The sequence below is a fragment of the Puma concolor genome, chromosome B2 (genome assembly GCF_028749965.1).
Source record: "Puma concolor isolate L17-30 chromosome B2, mPumCon1.1.hap2, whole genome shotgun sequence".
Lineage (NCBI taxonomy): Eukaryota > Metazoa > Chordata > Mammalia > Carnivora > Felidae > Puma > Puma concolor.
This window is the reverse complement of record NC_141671.1, coordinates 65,143,781-65,157,549: the sequence shown is the minus strand read 5'-3', so window position 1 is coordinate 65,157,549 and position 13,769 is coordinate 65,143,781. Positions and strand designations below refer to the sequence as shown.

Below are 13,769 nucleotides of genomic sequence, written 5' to 3'. Positions count from 1 at the left end.
AAGCAAGATGTCTAAACAAGAATTTAGAATGACGATAATGAGAATACTAGCTGGTTTCGAAAACAGATTAGAATCCCTTTCTGCAGAGATAAAAGAAGTAAAAACTAGTCAGGATGAAATAAAAAATGCTATAACTGAGCTGCAATCTCTAATGGATGCCACAGCAGCAAGGATAGATGAGGCAGAGCAGCAAACGAGCGATACAAAGGGCAAACTTATGGAGAATAATGAAGCAGAAAAAAAAAAGGGAGACAAAGTAAAAGAGCATGACTGAAGAATTAGAGAAATCAGTGACTCATTAAAAAGTAACATCAGAATCATTGGGGTCCCAGAAGAGGAAGAGAGAAAAAAAGGGGTAGAAGGGCTATGTGAGTAAATCATAGCAGAAAACTTTCCTAAACTGGGGAAAGACACAGACATCAAAATCCAGGAAGCACAAAGGACTCCCAGTAGATTCAACAAAAACCAACCATCAACAAGGCATATCATAGTCAAATACACAAAATACTCAGGCAAGGAAAGAATCATGAAAGCAGCAAAGGAAAAGAAGTCCTTAACCTATAAGGGAAGTCAGATCAGGTTTGCAGCAGATCTACCCACAGAAATTTGGCAGGCCAGAAAGAGATGGCAGGATATATTCAATCTGCTGAAACAGAAAAATATGCAGCCAAGAATTCTTTATCCAGCAAGGCTGTCATTCAAAATAGAAGGAGAGATTAAAAGTTTCCCAGACAAACAAAAAGTAAAGGAATTTGTGACCACTAAACCAGCCCTGCAAGAAATTTTAAGGGGGACTCTCTGAGGGGAGAAAAGAGGAAAGGAGAGGGGAGGAGAAGGGAGGGGGGAAAGAAAGAAAGAAAGAAAGAAAGAAAGAAAGAAAGAAAGAAAGAAAGAAAGAAAGAAAGAGAGGAAGGAAGAAGGAAGGAAGGAAGGAAGGAAGGAAGGAAGGAAGGAAGGAAGAAGGAAGGCAGGAAGAAAGGAAGGAAGGAAGAAAGAGAAAGAAAAAGAAAGAGAATGAAAGAAAGAAAAGAAAGAAAATACATACATACATACATACATACATACATACATACATACATACATACCAAAAGCAACACAGACTAGAAAGGACCAGAAATACCACCAGAAACTCCAACTCTACAAGCAACATAATGGCAATAAATTCATGTCTTTCAGTACTCTAAATGTCAATGGACTAAAAGCTCCAATCAAAAGACACAGAGTAGCAGAATGGATAAGAAAACAAGATCCATCTATATGCTGTTTACAAGAGACCCACTTTAGACCTAGAGACACCTTCAGATTGAAAGAAAGGGGATGGAGAACCATCTATCATGCTAATGGTCAACAAAAGAAAGCCAGAGTAGCCATACTTGTATCAGACAATCTAGACTTCAAAATAAAGACTAACAAGAGATGAAGAAGGGCATTATATCATAATCAAGGGGTCTATCCACCAAGAAGACTTAACAATTGTAAATATTTATGCTCCAAATGTGGCAACACCCAAATACATAAATCAGTTGATAACAAACATAAATCAATTCATTGGTAGTAATACCATAATAGTAGGGGACTTCAACACCCCCCTTGCAGCAATGGACAGATCATCTAATCAGAAAATAAACAAGGAAACAATGATTTTGAATGACACACTGGACCAAGAAGTTAAGGAGGAAATTAAAAAGTGCATGGAAGCCAATGAAAATGATAACACCACAGCCCAAAACCTCTGGAACACAGCAAAGGCAGTCATAAGAGGAAAGTATATAGCAATCCAGGCCTTCCTAAAGAAGGAAGAAAGATCTCAGATACACAACCTAACCTTACACCTTAAAGAGCTGGAGAAAACAGAAAACAAAACCCAAAAACAGCAGACAGAAAATAATAAGATTAGAGCAGAAATCAATGCTATCAAAACCAAAACCAAAACAAACAAACAAACAAACAAAAAACCCCAAAAACCAGCAGAACAGATCAATGAAACCAAGAGTTGGTTCTTTGAAAGAATTAACAAAATTGATACACCACTAGCCAGTTTGATCAAAAAGAAAAAGGAAAGGATCCAATAAAATCACAAATGAAAGAGGAGAGATCACAACCAACACAACAGAGATAAAAATAAGAGAATATTATGAACAATTATATGCCAATAAATGGGCAATCTGGAAGAAATGGACAAATTCCTAGAAACATATAAACTACCAAAACTGAAACAGGAAGAAACAGAAAATTTGAACAGACCCATAACCAGTAAAGAAATTAAATTAGTAATCAATAATCTCCCAAAAAACAAGAGCCCAAGGCCAGATGGCTTTCCAGGGGAATTCTACCATTTAAGGAAGTGTTAACATCTATTCTCTTGAAGCTGTTGCAAAAAATAGAAATGGAGGGGCGCCTGGGTGGCACAGTCGGTTAAGCGTCCGACTTCAGCCAGGTCACGATCTCGCGGTCCGTGAGTTCGAGCCCCGCGTCGGGCTTCTGGGCTGATGGCTCAGAGCCTGGAGCCTGTTTCCGATTCTGTGTCTCCCTCTCTCTCTGCCCCTCCCCCGTTCATGCTCTGTCTCTCTCTGTCCCAAAAATAAATAAACGTTGAAAAAAAAAAAATTAAAAAAAAAAAAATAGAAATGGAAGGAAAACTTCCAAACTCTTTCTATGAAGCCAGCATTACCTTGATTCCAAAACCAGACAGAGTCCCCACTAAAAAGGAGAACTATAGACCAATTTCCCTGATGAACATGGATGCAAAAATCCTCAACAAGGTATTAGCCAATCAGATTCAACAATACATTAAAAAAATTATTCAACACGACCAAGTGGGATGTATGCCTGGGATGCAAGGCTGGTTCAATATCCACAAAACAATCAATGTGATTCATCACATCAATAAAAGAAAGGACAAGAACCACATGATCCTCTCAATAGATGCAGAGAAAGCATTTGAAAAAATACAACATCCTTTCTTTATAAAAACCCTCAAGAAAGTAGGGATAGAAGGAGCATACCTCAAGATCATTAAAGTCATATATGAAAGACCCAATGCTAACATCATCTCAATGGGGAAAAACTGAGAGATTTCCCCCTAAGGTCAGGAACATGACAGGGATGTCCACTCTCACCACTGTTATGCAACATAGTATCGGAAGTCTTAGCCTCAGCAATCAGACAACACAAAGAAATAAAAGGCATCCAAACTGGCCACGTGGAGGTCAAACTTTCACTCTTCACAGATGACATGATACTTTATATGGAAAACCCAAAGGATTCCACCAAAAACCTACTAGAACTGATCCATGAATTCAGCAAAGTTGCAGGATATAAAATCAATGCACAGAAATCGGTTGCATTCCTATACACCAACAATGAAGCGACAGAAATAGAAATCAAGGAATCGATCCCATTTACAATTGCACCAAAAAACATAAAATATTTAGGAATAAACCTAACCAAAGAGGTGAAAAATCTATATGCTGAAAACTATAGAAAGTTTATGAAGGAAATTGAAGAGGACACAAAAAAATGGAAAAAGATTCCATGCTCCTGGATAGGAAGAACAAATACTGTTAAAATGTCAATACTACCCAAAGCAATCTACACATTCAATGCAATCCCTATCAAAATAACACCAGCATTCTTCACAGAGCTAGAACAAACAATCCTAAAATATGTATGGAACCAGAAAAGACCCCAAACAGCCAAAGCAATCTTGAAAAAGAAAACCAAAGCAGGACGCATCACAATCCCAGACTTCAAGCTGTATTAAAAAGTTGTAATCATCAAGACAGTATGGTACTGGCACAAAAACAGACGCTCAGATCAATGGAACAGAATAGAGAACCCAGAAATGGACTCACAAACTTATGGCCAACTGATCTTTGACAAAGTGGGAAAGAATATCCAATGGAATAAAGACAGTCTCTTCAGCAAGTGGTGCTGGGGAAACTGGACAGCAACATGCAGAAAAATGAACCTGAACCACTTTCTTACACCATACACAAAAATAAACTCAAGGGGCACGTGGGTGGCTCAGTTGGTTAAGCATCAACTTCGGCTCAGGTCATGATCTTACAGTTCGTGAGTTCTGGAGAACAAACAGAGGGTTACTGGAGGAGTTGTGGGAGGGGGGATGGGCTAAATGGGTAAGGGGCATTAAGCAATTTACTCCTGAAATCATTGTTGCACTATATACTAACTTGGATGTAAATTAAAAGAATAAAAAAATAAAAAGACATTAAAAAAAAATTATAACATATTTTGGGGACCACATGCCATTGCCAATAATGTCTTTTAAACTAAAGTACCCCACCAAGGGATACACCAATAAGTAATATGCACACAAGCATAGAAAACTGTAACACAAATTGGGGGTGCCAGGATGGCTCAGTCAGTTAAATGTCTGACTTCGGCTCAGGTCATGATCTCGGGGTTCATGAGTTCAAGCCTCATGTGAGGTTCTCTGCTGTCAGCAGTGAGCACGCTTCCAATACTCTGTCCCCCCCTCTCTCTGCCCCTCCCCTGCTTGCTCTTGCTCTCTCTCTCAAAAATAAATGAACATTAAAAAAAAAAATTATCACACAAGTTGTTTACAACAGTCATCTTTAGATAGAGGGTCTATGAGAAATTACATATTATTTAAATGTTTTGCTTGTTTGCATATTTTTTTTTCTACTGAATAGGTAATACTGTACTTAATAAAGAAATAGTGGTGCCTGAGTGGGTCAGTGGGTTGAGTGTCTGACTCCTGATTTCAGCTCAGGTCATGATTCCAGGGTCATAGGAATAAGCCCCATGTGGAGCCTCCTTAAGACTCACTCTAACTCTCTCTCTCTGCCCACTCCCTCTTCCCTTCTCCCCAACTTATACTCTCCAATAAAAATTAGATAAATTAATACATAAAATAAAAATAAAGTAATTTTAATAAAGGACCCATAACCAGCAAAAAAAATTTAATCAGTAATCAAATATCTCCCAAAAATCAAGAGTCCTGGGCCAGATGATTTCCAGGGTAATTCTACTAGACATTTAAAGAAGACTTAATGCCTATTCTTCTCGAACTGTTCCAAAAAACAGAAATAGAAGAAAACTTCCAAACTCATTCTACAAAACCAGCATACCTTGATTTCAAAACCAAAGACCCCACTAAAAAGGAGAATTACAGACCAACATCCCTGATGAACATGGATGCAAAATTTCTCAACAAGATACTAGCAAATCAAACCCAGCAGTACCTCAAAAGAATTATTCATCATGATCAAGTGAGATTTATTTCTGGGCTGTGGATCTAGTTCTATATTCACAAATCAATCAGTGTGATATACCACATTAATAAAAGAAAGGATAAGAACCATATGATCCCCTCAATAGATGCAGGAAAAGCATATTACAAAATACAGCATCCATTCTGGATAAAAATTCTCAACAAAGTAGGGATACATGGAACATACCTCAGCATCATAAAGGCCATATATGAAAGACCCACAACTAATATCATCCTCAATGGGGAAAAACTGAGAGCCTTTCCCACATGGTCAGGAACAACACAAGGGTGTCCACTCTCACCATTACTATTTAACACAGAACTGGAAGTCTTAGCCTCAGCAGTCAAACAAAAAGGAATAAAAGCCATCCAAATTGTCAAGGAAGAAGTCAAACTTTCACTATTTGCAGATGACGTGACACTCTAAAAGTCTGAAAGACTCCGCCAAAAAATTGCTAGAACTAATACATGAATTCAGAAAAGTCACAGGATATAAAATCAATGTGCAGAAATGTGTTGCATTTCTATACACCAATAACAAAGAGCAGAAAAAGAAATAAAGTAATCGATCCCATTTAAACTGCACCAAAAACAGGAAGACACCTAGGAATAAAACTAAACAGATAAAAGATCTATACTCTGAAAACTATAAAACAATGATGTAAGAAATTAAAGAGGACACAAAGAAATGGTAAAACATTCCATCGTCAAGGACTGGAAGAACATTGATAAAATGTCTATGCTACCCAAAGCAATCTACACATTTAATGCAATCCCTATCAAAATACCACCAGCATTTTTCGCAGAGCTAGAAAAACAATCCTAAAATTTGTATGGAACCACAGAAGACACTGAATAGCCAAATCAATCCTGAAAATGAAAACACTGGAGGCATCGTGATTCTGGATTTCAAGCTATATTACAAAGCTGTAGAGATCAAGACAGTATGGTACTGGCACAAAAACAGACACAGAGATCAATAGAACAGAATAGAGAACCCAGAAATGGACCCACAACTATACAGTCAACTAATCTTTGACAAAGCAAGAAAGAATATCCAATGGAAAAGACAGTCTGTTCAACAAAGGGCGTTGGGAAAACTGGACAGAGACATGCAGAAGAATGAAACGGGACCATTTTCTTACACCATACACAAAAATAAATTCAAAATGAATGAAAGACCTAAATGTGAGACAGGACACCATCAAAATCCTAGAGGAGAACACAGGCAAAAACCTCTCTGGCCTCAGGCAGTGCAACTTCTTACTAGACATGTTGCTAAAGGCAAGGGATACAAAAGCAAACAGAAACTACTGGGATTTCATCAAGATAAAAAGCTCTGCACAGGGAAGGAAACAATCAACAAAACTAAAAGACAGCCTACAGAATGGGAGAAGGTATTTGCAAATGACATTTCTGATAAAGGGTTAATATATATCTAAAACCTATGAAGAACTTATTAAACTCAACCACAAAAAAACAAGTAACTTAGTAAATAGATGGGCAGTAGATATGAACAGTCCCTTTTCTAGAGAAGACATCCAGCTGTCTAACAGACACTTGAAAAGATGCTCAACATCCCTTATCATCAGGGAAATACAAATCAAAACTAGGATGAGATACTACCTCACACCAGTCAGAAAATCTAAAATTAAACAAAACAAGAAACAGCAGGTGTTGGCAAGGATGTGGATAAAGAGGAACTCCCTTGCATTGTCGGTGGGAATACAAACTGGAACAGCCACTCTAGAAAACAGTATGGAGGTTCCTCAAGAAACTAAAAATAGAACTACCCTGTGATCCAGCAACTGCACTGTTAGGTATTTACCCAAAGGATAAAAAAATACAGATTCGGAGTTACATGCACGTCAGTGTTTACAGCAAAACACTCAACAATAGCCAAACTATGGAAAGTGCTGAAATGTACACTGACTGATGAATGGATAAAGAAGAGCTCATACATTATACAATGGCCTTTTTCATATGTTAATTATCTTGTTTGGATTTCCTCTTTTGTTGGGGGCTCTGGTTCAGATCTTTTGCCTATTTTTCAGTTGGATTGCTTACCTTTTTCTCATTCATTTGTACCAGTCCATTGTAAAGTTACAAAGATAAGATATTTACAAACATCTAACTGGAAAAAGATGAGTATCCTCTACATGTGATACATACACATGGACTGACATTAAAAATACAATGGGAGACGATTACATTCTCACCAGACTGCAAATTGTAAAATCTCTGAAAACACCACACATTGTAAAGAATGTGGTGGGCACCTGGGTGGCTCAGTCGGTTAACCTTCCAACTTCAGCTCAGGTCATGATCTCACAGTTTGTGGGTTCGAGCCCCACATCGGGTTCTGTGTTGATAGCTCAGAGCCTGGAGCCTGCTTCAGATTCTGTGTCTCCCTCTCTGCCCCTCCCAACCTCATACTCTGTCTCTGTCTCTGAATAATAAATAAAATTAAAAAAAAAAAAAATGTGGCAAGACCAGAAAACATTTGGTATACAATTTGAAAAACCATTTAATCCTATAGAAAAGTTCAAGATAGGTCACGACCCAACAATTGTATTCCTAAGAATATCCTAAAGAAATGTATGCTTGGATCCAAGTACAAAAGTGTTCACAGCAGCACTATTTGTAACAGCTAAAGCCTGGATATAATCCAAATGTTTATCAACAGTGGAATGGATAAATAAAACAAGTAATATATATATATATATATATTCAGTTCAGTTGTTTTAGTATTTATATATATTATATATATATAAATACTTTATATACTTTATAAAGTATTTATATATATATATAAAGTATAAGTATATATACATACTTTATATATATAAATAATATATATAAACACTTATATATATAAATATATATGTAAATACTAAAACAATTAACTGAACAAACTGTAACTAAATACAATATGACTGACCCTTATAAATAAAATGCTAATTAAAAAAAGGAAAATACAAAAGAGTATTTGTGATATCACTTCATTCATATGTTTAAAAAATAAAAAACCACACTATTTAGAAATACATGCAGAGAAGGTAAAAAACTATTTCTAAAATGCAAAGAAATTACCACCTCTGTGGAGAAGGGAAGTTTTTTTTTTTATTGGGAATGGTATTGAGTGGGGCAGTTTCTGGGGTGCTGGCCATGATCTACTTCCTGATTTATACCATGAATACATGGGTGGTCACTTTACACACACACTGTACACATAAATTGTACACCTGTAAGTTCCTGGAATATAGGAGATAGTTAATAAAGCCAACTATTACTTTATATTGATGATTTTATTCCACTATTGCTATTACTTTCATCAATATTACTACTAATTTCTCCTCTGCAGATTATATATGCCTGCTTAAAATATCAGTTCACAGAGAATACAAAGAAAAATGCTATTACATATGAAAATACACATATGAAAATGCCTAGATGCTATAAATCTTCTTTATTTGTACTATTTTCCTTTCAGTTCCCTCACTGTTACACTGGTTTCTTTTTTTTTAAGTTTCATTTATTTATTTTGAGAGAGACAGAAAAAGAGAGAGACAGAGAGCACAGGAGCAGAGGAGGCAAACCCCAAGTTTGCCATGGGGCTCAAACTCACGAACTGTGAGATCATGACCTGAGCTGAAACCAAGAGTCAGAGGCTTAACTGACTGAGCACTCAGACACCCTTCCAAATAGTAACACTTCTCAATGTATCTTCCTTGGGGCACCTGGGTGGCTCAGGTGATTCAGCGCCCAGCTTCAGCTCAGGTTATGATCTCACAATTCATGAGTTTGTGACCCACATCGGGCTCTCTGCTGTCAGCACGGAGCCCGCTTCAGATACTCTGTCCCCTTTTCTTCCTGTGTCCTCCCCTGTTTGCACTCACTCAAAAAAATAAATAAACATTAAAAAACAAAATATATCTTCCTTCCTATACACTCTGCATTATCTTAACTGCAAAATTTTGATAGGAACTATAGTGTTTCCCTCTACGTGATTATTCTTTCAGCAAGGCTCCCATCATCAACAGCAGAAGTCCTAATGTAGGTTGAGTAAGAATAACAGAAGATGTGTGAACTGAGTTTAATAAAACCTAAGTATCAAAAGGAAATAATATAGGAATCACCCTAGATTCTCACTGTTCACACACTCTGAACTGCTCTTCTCAAGCTCCCAACCCACAGACTCAGTTCTTAGGTAACTGCTGTGACCGTTTTTCACAGGAAGCAACAGAAGGCAAATATTTACAAACAAGCCTATGAAACATGTAAGTTTACTACATCAAAATGCTCACTATATTTCAATGGTAAGGTTTTTTTTTTAAGAGAGAAAATAAATATATGGTATTTTAAAAGTAGATATATCTTGTCAAGTATCACAAAAACTATTTGATAATTTCCAATTTCTGGAAACAAAAGATAACATCTACTAGTGATTTTAAAATTCCTTTCTAATGAAACAGGAAATTGTAAGACATTTCACTTAGGGCTTACTGATGCATGCTATAGAGAAAGTTACCAGAGGAGAATTAAAGCTACTTAAGTAACCAAGTTATAATTACCAACTTAATTACAACTTTCAAAAAAATGTAATATTTAACATCTAAACTTAATTTGATGAAAGGTAAGATTTTAATTCATTAAACTATCATTAAAACAAAGTGATATTAAAAAAAATTAACTTTAACTGAAAAGTATTCCAAATAATTATTGCAAAGAATTCCATTTAGCAAAGTTCTTACAATCTTAGTATTTAATAAATTAATTTTAGTAATAAGCTGCAGTTTATTAACTGTTCTGCATGACCTTGCAATCAAGACACTAAAAGATGAAAAACATCAACGAATCAATGTACATATATTTATCCTAAATATCTACTACACACAAGAACTGTTAAAAAACAAAGAAACATAAGACTTGGTCCCCACCTGAATGATGCATAATCTCAAGAAACATCTATGCATCTGTGCTATATAAGAAAAGTTATCTGAAAATACGATTAAACAATAATATAAATAGGAAGTAATAAAATCAAATGTATGACGTTGCCAGTATTTTGAGGAAGGAAAAAATGCTGTCTAGTTGAGATATTTGGAGGAGCTTCATGGAAAAGGTAGAATGAGTAAACTTTAGGTAAAAGGTGGGGAAAGGAAAGGACATTCTTGGCAGAGAAACTTAGTGAACAGAAATGGAAAGTATGTTTAGGCAACAATGGACAAGTCTTAACTGGTATAAAGAATGGAGACCTCTAGGAAGGGGTTAGATAGTGGAGAGTTTGCTATATGAAGGACTGAAGAGTCTTGGGATATTTGGTACATTTTAAGTGCTAAAGTCATGTTTGCAACCCTTTGAAGGTAGAGATTGCTTTAATAAATGAGGGGTGCCTGGGTGGCTTAGTCAGTTAAGCAACCAACTCTTTGATTTTGGTTCAGGTCATAATCTTGAGGTCCACGGGTTTGAGCATCACATTTGGTTCCATGCTGACAGCGCGGAGCCTGCTTGTGATTCTTTCCCTCATACACACTCTCTCTCTCTCTCAAAAATAAATAAAATTATAAATAAATAAATAAATAAATAAATAAATAAATAAATAGCAGAGAAAGAACCAGTATGTATCTGCATTGTATGCTTTAAATGCATGCATCTTGTATATGTAATTTATGCATGCATTAGGTCAATTTTTAAAATTTCAACTACTATCAAGGATGTTCCCTCTACTGACAACTCCTTTACCATGCTTCCATATTTTCATGATCAAACACATTCAAAGTCAAGCTACCATAATTATGTAACCAAAGCCTTTTAAAAAGATAATGCTCTGGGGGCACCTGGGTGGCTCAGTCAGTTAAGCTTCAGACTTCGGCTCAGGTCATGAACTCACAGTTCGTGAGTTTGAGTCCCATGTCAGACTCTATGCTGACAGCTCAGAGACTGGACCCTGCTTGGGATTCTGTGTCTCCCTCTCTCTCTGTTCCTTCCCTGCTCACACTCTCTCTTTCTCTAAAATAAAAAAGATTTAAAAAATTAAAAAAAAAAAAAAGCTAATGTTCTGGGGTGCCTGGATGTTAAGCATCCAATTCTTGGTATCAGCTAAGTCAGTTAAGTCAGCTAAGTCAGTTAAGCATCCAATTCTTGGTATCAGCTTAGATCATGAGATCAACCCCCAAGTTGGGCTCCGCAATGGGCACGAAGCCTGCTTAAGATTCTCTCTCCCTCTGTTCCTCCACTACTTGCATGCACGCAAGCATGCATGTTCTCTCTCCAAAAAAAAAAAAAAAAGTAATAATAAAAAGCTAATGTTCTCTTTACCTCTACCTTGCCTAGTCACATCTATCTTGTACACTGCTGCCAAAATAATGTTCCAAAAGAACCGTTCTGAATTAGGTTTATCTCTGCTTTACAAACTTGGAAATGATGCCCACAGCCTTTCCTCTAAGAAATAATCAACCTAGACTTTAAAGTCTTCTACAATTTGAGCTCAACCTACCACACTGGTCTTATTTTTCACTACTTTCTTTACATAAACATCATCTTTCTTCAAACTCCACTACGTTTTTTCTAAATATATTTTGTCTACTTTCATTTTCTATGCCTGTCCTCAGGTGTTCTCTCCAAAGGATATATTCTTGCCTTCCACTTTAATTCTACCTACAATTCAAAATCTACCTCAAATGCTTACCCCTATGAATGGAGTATTTTCTGAAGGCCCCTTCAGGTATGAACTCTTCATTCTCTAAACTTTCACTGAAGTCTGTGCATGAAAACTAAAAACACCATTCTTTATGTCATTAAAAGAGAATGACCTTGAGGACCTCACATGATCTATACTCGTACATATATAACTAAAACTTATATAGGACAATCTAGAAGGACATGCTTAGCACACATATTCATTCAAAACATACTTACTGACAGAATGATAATTCACATATTGTAAATATCCCAAAGACATTCACGTAAGAATACAAAAATAGGATGGTTATCTTAATAGGTTTTTTTTTAAAGGAATTTTACCTTTTCAGTTGTAAGAGGTTTTGCAGGCTTTTCTGGTTCCTTTTCTTTCTTTTTCTCTTCCTTTTTTTTTTCCTTTTCTTTCTAAAACATAGACCAAAGTTTTGATAAGTTCACTTTTAAGGAAATGTCAGCTGTTAACACATTTTTATTTTATTCGTTTCAGTAATTATTTAAGGAAGGATTCAAAAATGACAATATCCAGTGATACTGAAATATAAAAGTAAACACAGCAACTACATACTCTCATTGAGATTACATGTTGATAATACAACATGTTTTAAGAAATTTAAGACAGAGGTGAAAGTATTTAGAACTTCTTCAAAATTTCAGTTTGTTTTAAACAAATGAGACTTTTTTTCAATAAATTCTCACTCCATCTTAGAGATTAGGCTTCCTAATACCAACCATAATGTTGAACTTTGAGCAAGATCACAGATCTTCACACAGATGAAGACATTACAACATGTAAATGTGAGGCAAAAAGGGAAAAAATAATTTAAAAAAATTTTTTTTAATCTTTATTTATGAGAGAAAGAGAGACTGAGCGCAAGCAGAGAAGGGGCAGAGAGAGAGGGAGACACGGAATCTGAAGCAGGCTCCAGGCTCTGAGCTGTCAGCATAGAGCCCGATGTGGGGCTCAAATCCACAAACTGTGAGATCATAACCTGAGCTGAAGTCAGACGCTTAACCAACTGAGCTACCCAGGCACCTATTTAAAACTATCACAAAACAGGAGCGCTTGGGTGGCTCAGTTGGTTAAGGGTCCAACTTCAGCTCAGGTCAAGACCTCACAGTCAGTGAGTTCAAGCTCCAAGTCAGGCTCTGTGCTAACCACTCAGAGCCTGGAGCCTGCTTCAGATTCTGTGTCTCCCTCTCTCCCTGCCCTTCGCCTGCTCATGCTCTGTCTCTCTCTCTCTCTCTCTCTCTCTCTCTCTCTCTCTCTCTCTCTCTCAAAAATAAAATAAACATTAAAAATAAATAAATAAAATTATGACAAAATATGTTTAGTCCATTACATAATGTGATTTTTAAAAAGACAAATACAATAATAATTTTCTCATTTAAAAAAATGTTAAGGATATCCCTGATAACAGAGCAAACTGACCAGTTAGTGTATTTAACCCAATCCAGTCTAGGTAAAATGTAATGCTACTATGATGTACACAATCTGCAATTCCAAGAAGGATAAAACAGGATATAATATTAAAACTTAAGGGCCCCAAACCCGCCAAAAAAGGAAAATGAAATAAAAGAATAAACAGTGATTCGGGGTGCCTGGGTCAGTCAGTTAAGAGTCTGACTCTTGATTTCGACTCATGGCATGATCTCACGGTTCATGGGTTTGAGCCCCAAGTCTGGCTCTGTGCTGACAGTACACAGCCTGCTTGGGATTCCCTCTCTCCCTCTCTCTCTGCCCCTCCCCAACTCTCGAGCACTCTCTCAAAATAAATAAATAAACTTTAAAATAATGATCAAACAATGAGCG

General features: G+C 36.5%; 1 protein-coding gene across 6 annotated transcripts in view; it reads right to left on the bottom strand.

Moving 5' to 3' along the window:
- The window catches only part of SMAP1 (small ArfGAP 1), a 251,040-nt gene that overhangs the window by 71,038 nt on the left and 166,233 nt on the right, over positions 1–13,769 (bottom strand). For all 6 annotated transcript variants that reach the window (XM_086707184.1, XM_086707188.1, XM_025925397.2 and 3 more), the window contains one exon: positions 12,284–12,364. In XM_086707184.1, coding sequence (XP_086563310.1) covers positions 12,284–12,364 — 81 coding nt within the window. The remainder of the gene's footprint in view (positions 1–12,283; positions 12,365–13,769) is intronic.